At 44.8% G+C, this 13,694-nt stretch overlaps 1 protein-coding gene across 3 annotated transcripts in view; it reads left to right on the top strand.

Annotated features, from left to right (window-relative positions):
• Positions 1-12,754, top strand: part of EHF (ETS homologous factor) — a 42,300-nt gene extending 29,546 nt beyond the window's left edge. For 2 of the 3 annotated variants that reach the window (XM_038563042.1, XM_038563044.1), the window contains exons 5-9: positions 1,249-1,317; positions 1,435-1,503; positions 6,567-6,629; positions 8,086-8,281; positions 8,371-12,754. In XM_038563042.1, coding sequence (XP_038418970.1) covers positions 1,249-1,317; positions 1,435-1,503; positions 6,567-6,629; positions 8,086-8,281; positions 8,371-8,470 — 497 coding nt within the window. In that variant the 3' untranslated portion in view covers positions 8,471-12,754. The remainder of the gene's footprint in view (positions 1-1,248; positions 1,318-1,434; positions 1,504-6,566; positions 6,630-8,085; positions 8,282-8,370) is intronic. The other variant, XM_038563043.1, reaches the window with a different exon arrangement.
• The last annotated feature ends 940 nt before the right edge of the window (positions 12,755-13,694 follow it).

The following is a 13,694-nucleotide window of genomic DNA, read 5'->3' as shown; positions in this document are numbered from 1 at the left end:
CTTTTCGGTTCAGTTTGTTTTCAGAGACAACAACAGGTGTACAAGGTGACCCAACAAGGAGGGAGGGTGTAACCCCATGAGATTGGGCTTGGGGTGCCCAAACACGTAGCTATTAGTTAAAATACCAGCTAAATCCCTATGTCGTAAACAGGAGGACTTAGCCAGTGAGTCAGGTTTTATACTATTTATGCTATAAAAACAAAATGTAACTCAGGCCAGTGGCTTACCACCCTGACCCTGAAATTCAGAATGCAGACAGCAGGGGAGCTGAGGGCAGCTTCCATGTGTGAAGAGGGGAAAGCAGGAAGTTCCTGGTGGGGAGAGGTGAGAGCTCCTGCCAGGTCTCAGAGCTCTTGGCCAGGAAAGAAAATGCTTCTGTTGGAGATCAGCCCAGACATGGGGGTTGTGTAGGAGTTGGGCTTCATTTGGGGTAGGTGGACGGGAGTTTCCTTTGAATCTGGAATCTGAAGAGTCAGACATGCTTACACAGCATGTTGCAGGAGTGGGATGAGAGGGGGAGAGGGTGCACGCTTCTTGTCCAACATGAGGCAATGGGGCCCCACTCTTAAAAGTTGTTTGCTTGATTTGGTGACACTCTCTTCTCCTTCTCCTCTGTTTTGTTTTGAGAATTTTATGTCCATCCCATAAGTTAATTGGAGAACTCCTGAAGGGGCAGGGACTGTCCCCCGACTGAAGGGGGGACTTCGGAATTTCAGTCATGAAGACAACCATGATAAGACTGACTAGACTTTCCTGAAAGAAACCGTAATGCTCCCAGGAAGATATTTCTAGGACAACGCTCATGAATTAGGAATTATTTGTCACTAACAATTTCTTTCTTTTTCGAATATAAAAATATTCTGGTGATTGTACAGTAGAACACAAGGTGATGCCAGGCTCCTGAGCTCCCCCTCCCTCCTCCCTCCACTGTGTGCATCCTGGGAAAATTGCCTGGAAGCCAAAGCATTGGTCTAGGACAGGTCTCACTGCAGTTAACTTCCCTCAGTTCCCTAAAGAGGCAATGGGTGTAGAGTACATGGTGGGGGCCGTAACCAAACCCATTTCCCACAGGACACTGGGAGAAAAAATGAGTTCACAATCTTATAAAGTAACATGTGGTAGAGGCAGAAGCTTGACCTTTCTCTCTGAGGACCACCCACCTCTCTGATGAGCTGTGAGTCAGAAGATGCAAACTCATCACCCAGGGAAAGATGATTGCTGATCATTCCCGTTTTCTATCTTTTGTAGACCCTTCCATCATGAACACCTGGAAAGAAGAGAACTACTTATATGACACCAACTATGGTAGCACAGTAGGTAACTAACTCCCCAACACTTAAGGGCCCTGGACATTCTTCTTCTGTTTTCTAACAACCACAGAGTCATAGTGTAAGGAGGGGGCTCTTAACGTCCTTCATCATTTCATTGCTGCAGATTTGTTGGACAGCAAGACTTTCTGCCGGGCCCAGATCTCCATGACAAGCACGGGTCACCTTCCTGTGGGTAAGTGACATCCTGACATCAGGGGCTGAGCGTGCCTCGTGCAAGTGCTGACTGAGGATTGATGAGAATTACAACACCCTACGTTTCCACTCCGTTAGAGCCTTTCTCGTGAAAAGATTAGGAAAGAAATGGAGTTAACTGTTTTTTAAAAGATCTGCTTTTGAGCTAATATCTGTGCATTGAAGATGACCGGCAAGGAAACCTCTAGGAAAGGTGTTGGTCTTCCTGTGAAACCAAGTGACAACACAACAAAACTCTTTTTTAGCAAAAACCTACTCTTAGGACATTATCTGATAGAACTATTCAGACTTGGGTATACTTTTGGGGGAAGAAGGCTATGTTTAATTTTCAATACGCTATGTCTGACTCTAGAGAAAGAATACCTAAGACTGGCCTTCAGAGATCAGTGAAACTGCAGTGATGATTGCTGGGTAGTAGGGTAGCTGTCAGAACTTTCTAGAACCTTGGTTATCACAGATCAGCTTTTAAGCCTCACCCTGATGGTTCATTAGGACTCTCTGATTAGTCAGACCACCTGCGCTTCATGAAGTATGTTCATGTTAGTTGTGTTCGGTTATAATGGGGTGCACCCCGGGGTTGTCCTTGACGCTTACACAAGATTCCCCTGAGAGGTTGATCCGTCGGAAGTCCAGAGAGGAGCTTTCGGATGGTATTTCACCCCCCACCCTTACGGAGAGGCGCATTGGCACGTGCCCTGTGAGAATGAGCGCACAAGGGTATTGTGGTGTCCCTTGACCTGGATGCGAACTCGTAGATCTGCTTGGGTCTGTGAAATTTGGAGCTTAGACTTGTCATGAGTCAATTGCTCTTTTCCCGGAACTGAAGTTGGGGCATCTTCAGGATTGGGGATTTAAACGAGCGCTTGTGAAAGAACTTGGGATTGTACAGCCTCTCCCCGCCCCCCGCCCCGAACCTCACCTTGTCTGTGCTTTCAAGAAACGAAATAACGAGGTTTGAGGTTTTGTTCGGGTCAAACCCCTTGAGTGAAGCGGGGCTGGGATGAAGAATCTGGAATAAGGCCAATTTATTTATCTACATCCCCCGCCCCCAGCGGCCACAGAGTTCTGTGTCACTCTAAGTTGAACTGAGGAAACATATCAGCTACTGGAAAGGCTCTGCAGTGGGTTTGCCGTTCTGGGGGAACTGAGCCAATCGGGGGGAGGGGGGGGGGGAATTTCTGCAGCAGTCATTGCCACCCAGTCAAGACTGAGGCTTTCAGAGAGGAGGAAACCAGGCGATTGCACCCTGACTTCCTCTCACACTTTGTAAGGTGGCGCCTCCCGTGTCCTTCTGGTTGGGTCTCTGGCTTATGGCAAAGGATTACAGCTGAGAATAAACTTGCACCATCCACTTCCTGAGCCTCGGGGGTTGGTAGGTCCTGAGGCACCTGGAAAACATCAAAAGCCATAGTCCCAGCTCTCCTGCTCTCACAGCCCCGCCACCCTTCTCTCTTCTGTATCCTGACTCACTTTCTAGAATCTCAGAATCCCTAGGGGCCAGTTCTGCTTTTCTATTTCCAGTAACAGAGAACTCACGGTGCCCTTACTCCATTTTTGAACAACCCTTAAGAAGGCCTTTCCAGATCTGCATTCTTTACTCCCCTGGATCCCCATCTCCCCCGACCCCCCGGCCTTCTGATCCTGTCCTACGACCCTGACACGGGGAAGCCAGCCAGGACCTTGACCAGAATTATTACTGATAGAACCAACTTGGCATCCGGGGCTGGCAGCTTCTTTGGAGTCATTATTCCTCAGCCACCTCCAGAGGGGTAGTCCATTACAGCCTTGTAGGGGGCCGTTCCTTCCAGAAAGGCCTAGTCTCTTCTGGATGGGACCAGAACACCACCCATCTCAAAAAAAAAAAAAAAAAAAAGGACCTCTGCCATTTGTCTGAGTCTTTAGATTTCTAGTTCCCAGGAAATCGAGTGCAGTTAAGCCTCTCTCTACGTTTTAATGCAAGCTGCAAGCCAGGCGAAGGCAGGGCCCAGCATACACTGATGCCCTCTGCGATAAAGGCTTTGTTTGGACTTCTGTGTCAGCTGCCCAGGTCACAAAGTGGCCGCTGCCAGGGTTCGTGATGGGCCCGATAGTCCCCAAGCCAATCACGCCAGCTCGGGCCCGACGTGTTTATTCGCTGACTTGTCGAGCCTCGAGCTAGGGAGGCTCGCCCTGGTAGGACACGGACATTTGTATATCCCGTAAAGGAATGGCTCACAGCTGAATCACATGCAAATGCTTCTAATCTTTGCTTCTTGCGAAGCGGCTTAGCTGAAGTCATAGTCTGGAACTTGCGTCACCGACCTGTGGCTTGGTGCTCCCCTTGCCCAGACTGGACCTTGGCCGGCCGTGCCTGGGAGCAGAGCGAGAGAAAGCCCGGGCCCCACGACTTCCCCAGAGCAGGCCATTCCTTTACGAGAATGAATCACTTAACCACACGGCTCACTTCAAAGGTTGTGACTTTTATTTTTGGGGCGAGGGGAAGACACAGGGGGAGAGGCCATCGCAGTAAAGTGAGGCTTCAGATCAAAGGACTTCTTGTGGGTGATTCCGCAGCTGGGCCCCGAGAGGAGGCTGCAAGAAACCCGAGTTTTTCTTTTGCCTTTGGCTGCGTATTCCCCTGTGCTGGGACGGAAACCTTTGTACCGGGGGTGTCGTTGGTTTTCCAGCTGTGTTTCTTTTCTGGAAGCTGGCTGCATAAGTGGCCGACATCTCACAGAGAAAATTCCCCCGCGATCTGTCGGGTCTGGGGTCTTGCAGTCTGGAGGCCAGGGACTCAGGCGAGCCTAAGCCCCGGGAGCAGTTTGCAGATTGTCACGAGCGCACACGCATGTGCACGTTTCTGGGGCAGTGGGTCCATGATCCCGTCTTATTTGCAAAGGTCCCCTAACCCCCAGTGTGACTGATTCTGTGTCAGCTGGGAACCCCTAAACAGTGGTGGGGGCCGATAAGCCCAGCAACGCTTGGGGTTTTCTGAATTCAGTCCTGGCTCTGAAATCATGGGCCGCCATCCCTCCTGGATGCCACTGGAAAAAGAGCTTTGCTTGTGGCCTACTGGGTAAATGCCACTCTTTGTCTGCAGAACAACGTGGCCCTGTCAGAGTGATGTATCACTTGGAAACCGGGGTGGGTGCCAGACCTGTCGCAATATTGTCACATCCTGATGGGATGTCGCAACCTCACCCTGAAACCTACAGGGAGAGAGAGTGGAGTCTCCTTGCGTTTCCTGCGAATTCGCCCTTCCAGGTTTCAGAGAAACCCGAGTCAGGTGCAGGCTCTCCTGCTGACAGTGCCAGGGGACAGATTCTTCACCTGAATAAGAGGTTTCTCCGTGAACCAGCACTTATGAAAACCCTGTCCTCCTGCCCTCGTGGCTTGCAGAGACTGCCGGGAATGCTGAGTCGTGACAAGCTGGGCGCTCTTGTAGCTGAATGTGCCCATGCACGCTGGAAAACAGAATCATCAAGTTGGAATTACTGGTTCCCACTAACGAGAGCATTGGAGATCTGAACCTGATTCTTGGCAGGGAAGGCTTCTTCTGTGAAGTCTGTTACGTGCCATCGTCTCTGGAAATGGCACAGGAGGGTGGTTATGAGCACAGCCTCTGGATGCAAATTGTGTGTGTTCACATGGTGGCTCCACGCTCAGGCTGGGTGCCTCTGGACAAGTCACCCGACCTCTCTGTGCCTCAGCAACTCCACAGACCTTTGGATCATGATAGTACCCACCTCATAAGGTTGTTGAGTGTAGTCCGTGAGTGCATTCCTGTAAAAAGCTTAGCCCAGTGTTTGGTACATAGTAAGTGCTCAGTGAACAGTAGCTATTCTTCGTAACCGCTTGATTTAGGAGCTAATGGTTCTTTTAATGTTTTTGATGAACATTAAATTAATGAACCACTCTTGACAATTAAATGAATGCCATGGATCCCGTCCATCTGCGTGCAGTTTCAGCCAGTCCATAATGCCCTTGAAGGCCACACGGGAGCCAGTGAACCCTAGCTTAGGAAGCCCTGATTACTGTGCACTGAAGAGGTGTGTTACTGGCCCAGTTTCTTAGCAGGATAGACTTGCATTGAGGGACTACTCTGTATTCAAATTGGGAGATTACTCTTAGATTTTGGTGATGACTGATTTTTGGTAACATCTGCCTTGGTCTTCCCAACACCTGACGTACCCATTCTCACACACACACACACACACACACACACACACACACACACACTGCCGGACCATTTATTTTTCTTTTTAAGAAGTTTTATTTCACTTGATCTGCCTCTGACATCTTCTCTTTGGTGATACTCACAAGGGTTACCATAATGAGTCATTTGTTAAACTAATCTGAGTTTCCATAGTCCACTGGTGGCCCTCTGTACTGAGTTCAGGCCAGTCAATGGTCCCTTTGTCAGACTGATTAAAATGTAACTTTGCATGCCAAAAAAGGGCACTCCTCTGGCTTAAAAGCCATTTTTCTTTGTTATAAATGTTTACATTTTGTATTATGTAAAGAAACACACACACATAACTTCTTTCAATGACCTAAATCCTTCAATGGCTCCTATCTCTCTCAGAATAAAAGCTAAAAATCCAAAAAGAGTCCCACAAAACCTTACTGATCTCAGCCTCTACCCCTTGTTCGTAGTCATGCTGGCTTCCTTCTATTCCGTGAAATGTTCCAAACACATACTGACCTCAGGGCCTTTGCGTTTATTATTCTTATTCATAGACGGTTCTTCTGCAAGCTCTCTGCATGGCTAGCTGTCTCTCTCGCATCTACTGGTCTCCTGCTCTGAGAGGTCTTCTGTGAGCACCTTATATTAAATTGCAAATTATTCCCACCTTCCCTCTTCTAGCCCCATTCCTTACCCTGTAAGATTTTTCTTCATAGTACTTAGCCTCTCTGTTTTGTTTTGCTCGTATATCACATATGCAAATAGTGCCAGGCAAATAGTAGGTGCTCAATAAATATTGGCTAAATGAGTGGATGAATGAATGGAAATGATGACTGTAGGAAATAGGTGAATTAAGCAGCTCTCATTTTTCCTTTTAGCAGAGTCACCTGAGATGAAAAAGGAGCAAGAGCACCCTGCAAAATCCCACACCAAAAAGCATAGTAAGTTGGCTGGCTGTTGCCCCTTCCTTTTAGGGTGGGTGTCCCTGGAGACCACCAGTTTTTAGGCAAACACCGCCTTGGCCTGTCACCTCCACTTCTTTATCCCAGCCTGTTTAGGATAAGACAGTGGGGGCATCACTCGCTGGCAAAGTAAGCCACTCTGCAGTTTCTTAAAGTGGAGATCCACCAGATATTTCTTCCCTGTGCTGTTCTATTTGTTCTAAAACTGAGACACCCAGTGAATGAGAACTTCTTGTAGGCATGAGGTTAACAATTTCCCTCTCTCCAGAAAAAGGGATGGGAAGAGAAGATAGAAACAACTGAAATGTAGTCTTTTTTTTCTCTTGTTGACCCTTGGCTTCCTACCTTTGCTGAGTTATTGATTCAAGAAATGAGTGTTTACTCTTCATATTCAACAGTGCCCTTTGGAAGTTGTCTTTCCCCCAATAATAAAACTTTATGAAAATATATGAACCCTCAGAGACATTGAGGGGAGGGCTCAGAAAGAAATCAGGATGGCATAATCTACAAATTATTGGAATTGAACATCGTTACTATTTGCTACTCCATGCCATTCCACAGAATTGAATGAACACAGCACGTCAAATAGAGGGGAGGTGTTGTGTAGCACAGGGCTAGTAGGAGTGAAATAGGATTTGGTTGCTAATCTGATTAGAGTAGCTGCTTCACTTTCAAATTGCCCCCCTTAACTCCTACCAGATCCCGTCCCAATATATTTTAGGACTTAATGTTCTAGAGTCCTGTTGTTGTGCATTGGACTGAAGTACAGTCACTGGGTAAGAGTGGTTTACTTGGGGGACCCCTGGGTGGCTCAGTGGTTGAGTGTTTGCATTTGGCTCAGGGCGTGATCCCGGGGTCCAGGGATCGAGTCCTGAATCCAGCTCCCCAGCAGGGACTCTCCCTCCCCCTATATCTCTGTGTCTCTCATGAATAAATAAATAAAATCTTTTTTTTTTTTTTTTTTAAAGAGTGGTGTACTTGGGCTGAGGTACTAAATGAAAGTGGTTGAAATTTGCTCTTCAGGGAAATGGCAGATTACAAGGAATCCTGAGCAATTTGTCAACAGTAATTAAAAGAGACACCCCCTGGCATAGGAGGTCTGCGACCTATTCCTTAATCTTAGCTTTGCCACTAGCTAATTGGGTGATCTTGGTTAGATCACTTAAATTCTCCGTGTCTCAGTTTCCTGATGTATAAACTAAAAAAGTATGCTATTTCATTCTCAAAAAGCCTATTTTTTAATTTTTAATTTTTAAATTTTTTAAAAAGCTTATTTTTTTTAGATTTGATGAGTCTGTGATCTGACTTTGCTGGTGGAGAGGGGAAAAATGAATTCGTTCTCCTTGAGGGAAGATGTTGCTACTCAAGGCTTCCTCTGTGCCTTCTTTGCTGTGACTTAGGCCATTCATAAATTCCTTTTCCAACTTGTCCTCAGATCCACGAGGAACTCACTTGTGGGAATTTATCCGCGACATCCTCCTGAACCCAGACAAGAACCCAGGGTTAATCAAGTGGGAAGACCGGTCTGAGGGCATCTTCAGGTTCTTGAAATCAGAGGCTGTGGCTCAGCTATGGGGCAAAAAGAAAAACAACAACAGCATGACCTATGAAAAACTCAGCCGGGCGATGAGGTGAGGAGTTTCCAGTCCCGACCACGACCACTTATTGCCCTGGCAGTCTTAGTCTGACCAGCCACCTTATGCACTGTCCTTTGTTACAGATATTACTACAAAAGGGAAATTCTGGAACGTGTAGATGGACGAAGGCTGGTATATAAATTTGGGAAGAATGCACGTGGCTGGCGAGAAAATGAAAACTGAACCTGCCAACCCTTTGAACATGAACCAAAACATTCCCCAAATGATAGCAAGTCAAGAACTCCTGGACATAAGTATCCCCAGGACTACTTTTCTCTGATATTTATGTACCTTGAGAGGGAAAAACATCCACTTCTAATGGGAAGAAGGAACACTACAGTTGATGAAATTATTTTGTTACTTTGAAGTATGTTCTATATGGGGAACAAACGTACACAGTTTTCTGTGAAATATGATGCTGTACGTGGTCATGATTTGTTTTTGCCTCTATTGTGAAGTTCCTTTCCACAGCAAGAAGAGCAGGATTCGTAGCCTTGTGCTTCTTGCTAAAAGAAAGAAAAAAAAATTAGAGGGCATTAAATGTTTTTATATGCAAAATGATTAGGAAAAGGTGATGTGTCCTCTGCGCATGAGCGTTCACGTGGCCTCATCAAGACAGGTGGGTTTGGTTGCTAGGATGAACTCAAGGTCTGAGATTGATAGGATGAACCCGAGGATGCTGGGAAGTTTAACCTGACCTTTGGGAGCTGGTGAGTGGAGCATGAAGACTTCCAAAATCCAAGTGGACTATAATCACTGCATAATCACAATGACTTGCAATGCTTAAATCAGCAAGAATAATGGTGAGGGCTTTCTACTCATTCAAGAATGATTTACCTGATGCCAAGGCTGTCTCTCTCCTTCCCTCTTCAATGGTTGGGGGAAAAAAAACTTCAATTGCCATCTCTGCTCACTTATAGGTATTTAAGAGAGGGTCTAGCCTTGGTTGTTTTTATCCCAATTGTACCAAAATAAATGGGAAGAAGGAGGCGGTGATGAGTTTGCTCTTGTATTCCTATTGCCCATGTAATTATTTGTTGTGCATTATTTGGCGGTCTTGTGCATTGTAGGATGTTTAGCATTATCCATGACCTTTACTTATGGGATGCCAGTTGCACTCTCGTCCCCAAAGTTGTGACATTTTCAGACACTGTCAGATATCCATTGAGAGGCAAAGTTGTCCTTGACTGAGAACCCCTGAGGTAGTCCCTCAAGATGAAGATGGTGATTTGCTCTCGTAACAAAAATACGTGTAGATCTTTTAGTCCCTAGAGTGAAGTAAAAGCAAGATTTCAAAGTCAACCGATTTTTAAGTTTTAAAATGTTAGGAACAATGGGAATTTCAGAAATGGGACATCTAGAGGGAATTTTCAGGAGACCAGATAAAAGCCAAAGTCAGAGAAGTTAAGCATAGTAACATAGCAAGAACTATAATAGAAGGCGTTTCACTAGAATGACAAAGCAGAGTAAAAAATACATTGCAAAAGGAAATGCTGAGAAAAGAATGAGAGAGAGACAGAGAGACAGAGAGACTGTGTGTGCTCCAGGGAAAATGTTTGCAGATGTTAATTCTTAAAGGCTTTCCTCTTTTGAATAATCTCTTTCCTGTCTTATCTAGACTCTCCAAAGTGAATGGTGTATTACCTAGATTTGTGTCCCGAGGATATATATTTTTTTTTTTTTCTAAGACAGAAAAGAAAGTAAGATGGAAGAGGAACAGAGAGCTTAGCTCAGGGGCTATGATCAGTAAGAAGTTGGGGATTTCTTCAGTGGAATGGAATTGTTCTGGGGTACCTGGAGATATCGCTGGACCCTGTAGTCTGGGAGGAACGGGAGCCTGTAGACACTTTGAAAATGAGTTTAAATACCCAGATTCCTTTTGCACTTTTTTTGGCTCCCCTTATCCTAGCTTTCTCCCCTCTTTTTGCCCCTGTATCTTTTGAGTAATAATATGGGGATAAGGACAACTAATCTCATTGACTAATGGAGCACCTACCCTGGTGTCTTAGCCAGTGAAGGAGGGCGATTCATAGTCAAAGGTTGGAAAGTGTCTGTAATGTATTCAGGAAGTTGGAAGTAGGAATTAAGAATTGTCCTGGTTATAATGAGAACCGTTATGGATGGTGACCTTGGGGCGCCAATGTACTGAGATGATCTTCTGAAGGTATAACTAAGTCATTTTTATTTCTGCCTGGCCTGGTCACCGCCACATAGGTATTGTTTAGTGTCGTCAAGTAACAGTTACTGAGGGAACTGAGAGAAATAACAACGAGCAACACAGACCTGAGACATGCCTGCATAAAAGACACACCTTGCTTTCCAAGCAGAGCTGAAGAACTCTGAGGCTTTCCCAGCGTTTTATTATGTTTCACCCAGAACAAATTAAACATCCAAATATCCGAATTGGTGCAAATGCATGAATGTTTGCATGTCTGTGTGCATCTGCATTGTGTGGAGTTTTTAGGGACACCTGCTGATTCGCTCCTGCTCTTTCTTCCCCGGCTTTTCCTTTTCATCATCTAAGGGGCCTAGATCCTGCCCTGAGTTCACCCACTTCCAAACCTGCAAGTTTCTCATAGTCCTCCAAACTGGCCTTGGCTCTTTTTGCACCCTCCCCATGGAAGAGCAATTTCTGCTAGGTAGTAAGTAAATCTGGGGAGTACCGATTGGAACAGCTCTGCAGATAATTAACAGATTGTGCTATTTGTTGAAAGTGACGGTTTCTTGGCACCCAGTTCCTGCTTAAATAGGCTAGAGTATTAAGTTTTCAGCATATCTCTCTATTGTCTTGGCTTGAGTTGATGCATTTTCTATGTGCTGTTCGTGACTTGGAGAACCCTAGGTAACTGAGCCATGCCAACTTGGGGTGTGAACAGAATACTTCCCACCACGGTGTTGCAAGGGAGAGCAAAATCCCAGAGATAAGCCAGCATCAGGTGAAGCCCCCCTTCTCATGGAGACTCACAGCTTCTCACTCAAGAAGCTTATCTGTGCTGGTTGCTCACATGGTCTCTACACCTGGTCTCCTTGAGCTCTTAAGGGTGAGGCTTTAATTTGCCATTTTCATGGGAATCTGAGGCAGGAAATGTGTTGCTAAGACTTTGCCAGACTCACACCAATCTGAGGCTCCTGGATGTTTGACTTGACGAAATTGGAACAAGGCCCTGGATGCCAGAGACATACACCTATAGCTTCTTGAACTTGCCTTCTGAACAGGGCAGACCAGGTGATGAGTTTTTCTTTGAACATGCTGGTCCTTCTTCAAAGTTATTGCCTTGCTAGACTATAAGCTCTTTGAAGGCAGGGACCATATCTTATCCATATTAGTTTCCCAGCACCTAGCATGGGCTAGGTCCTTGGTAAATATTGTTGACTAATGAATGAATGTCTTCTGGAAGCCTTCTTCATATCCATAATTAAGATGTAGATCATTTCTTCATTGGAATAAGAGCACAATGGCCAAAACGTCAAGGACATATTATCTATTATATGAGGATTCTATTGTGAGACTTTTTCCTTTTCCTTCCTACTTGTCCTGAAATGAAACCAGACAGGTTGTTTGGTTCTACAAGCCAATATATGTTGGATGAGAATTCTGTTGCCTAAATGGGAGCTGTGAGATTTATCTGGTACAAGAAGCCAGTGATGGAACTTTGACCTGTTTTAACCAATGAAGGTTATGAATGTGTTTATATGATGTAAATTGCTATTTAAGTGTAAAGCAGTTCTAAGTTTTAGTATTTTGGGGTTGATTTATATACATATTTGTCTTTCTGGAAAAAAAAAGGGTTCTTTTGATAAGGTTAATCATGCACATTAGATCTTAATTTTGCAAGTGTGCTGTTTTTCAAATGTATGAAATAGAAGGAAAGGTAAAATAGTAAGAGGGAAAGGCAGTTATATATCTTCTTTTATCGTTAAAAAAAGCATTTGTTGAGTGCCTACTGTGCCTACTCCACAGCATGGAGCCATATATGTGAGGAGCTTCTTTAATTATACAGAATGTAAGAGATGTTCCACGCGACCCTAATGCATGGACACATACGGTATGAAAGAAGGAACAGCACAGCAGTCACGATATCAGAACTGAATTAACCTCAGCATTGGTTCTCAGGATTCCTTTTCTGGAATAGAAGCTAGAGCACTTAATAAAAACCCACTGAGACTGTGCCTTAGGAACCACTGAAATGTATGAGCCTTCACAAGTTTAGCCTAACTGGGATTAATCTTTCTGTAGCTATCTACATAATCCTTGCTTTTCTTCCCACTTGGCTTCTGGGTCAACAGAATTTGTGGGAAACAATCCTACTGCCACTATTTTTTTTTTTAATCTGAAATCTTACCCTTTATGTGAAATTCAAACTATTTTGTTTTGTGAAAGAATTATATTTTTCAAAGTATGGGTTTTTTTTGTTTGTTTGTTTGATGGGTCCCAGGACACACTAATAAAAACCCTAGAGACCAGGCTGTAATTGTGTTTCATGCTTCAACAAACCATCCAAAACTGGGCTCTGAGGAGATGCACTTGGCCTATAGCGACAGAATGCACGCACTTCTTGCATATATTTATTCCATAAGCATTTATTGAGCATCTGCTACGTGTCAGGCACTATCCTAGACACTAAGCTATGATAAGAATGAAAGAGACAAAGTACTCTCATGAAGTTTATGTTTCACTGGATGGAAGCAGATAAGAAACAAAACACTAACAAGCAAATATTAGATGTGTAGTAAAGAAATGTAGAGCAAAGAGGAGTAGAGGGTGCTGGGGTATGTAGGGATATATGCAAGTTTCAGCAGGCGTAAGGAGGAAACATTTCAGTGAAGGCCCAAAGGATGTAAGGAAAAGAGCCAAGCAGGTAACAGGGAGTAAGACTTTACTGAAGGGACCAGCAAGTGCAAAGTTCCTGAGGTTCTTCACATGTGTTCTTGACATGTCCAAGGTGCAGGAAGGAAGTCTACTCACTAGAGCAGAATAAGCAACAGTAGGAAATGATGTAAAAGAGGCACTGGTAGGTGAGATGACATAGAACATGGAGAATGTTATGAAGGCTCCAGGTTTTCTTTTGAGTGAAGTGGGGAGCCATGGAGAAGTGACATGCTCTCACTTCTGGTCTAAAAGAACCCTGTTCCGGCTGTAGTGTTGAGAACGAATTGCAGGGAGGCATTCAACGACGAGGATACATTCTTACTGAAGGATGAACAAAAGAAGGTAGAAGAGCTCACACTCACGTTCAGGCTCCCCATACAATACTTAACAAATATTTCAAGGCAGTAGGTAGGCTCTATGAATTCATAACATATTTCTCCTGTGGCCCAGAAAGTCTCAGTCATTCGATTCTTAACTTCATAAACAAGAATATGAAAATAATAATAGGTGATCATTTGGGAAAGACCCACTTGATGC

This window comes from Canis lupus, chromosome 18, assembly GCF_011100685.1.
Source record: "Canis lupus familiaris isolate Mischka breed German Shepherd chromosome 18, alternate assembly UU_Cfam_GSD_1.0, whole genome shotgun sequence".
NCBI lineage: Eukaryota > Metazoa > Chordata > Mammalia > Carnivora > Canidae > Canis > Canis lupus.
Note: the sequence above shows the minus strand (reverse complement) of the source record. Positions and strands in the feature narration are given on the sequence as shown.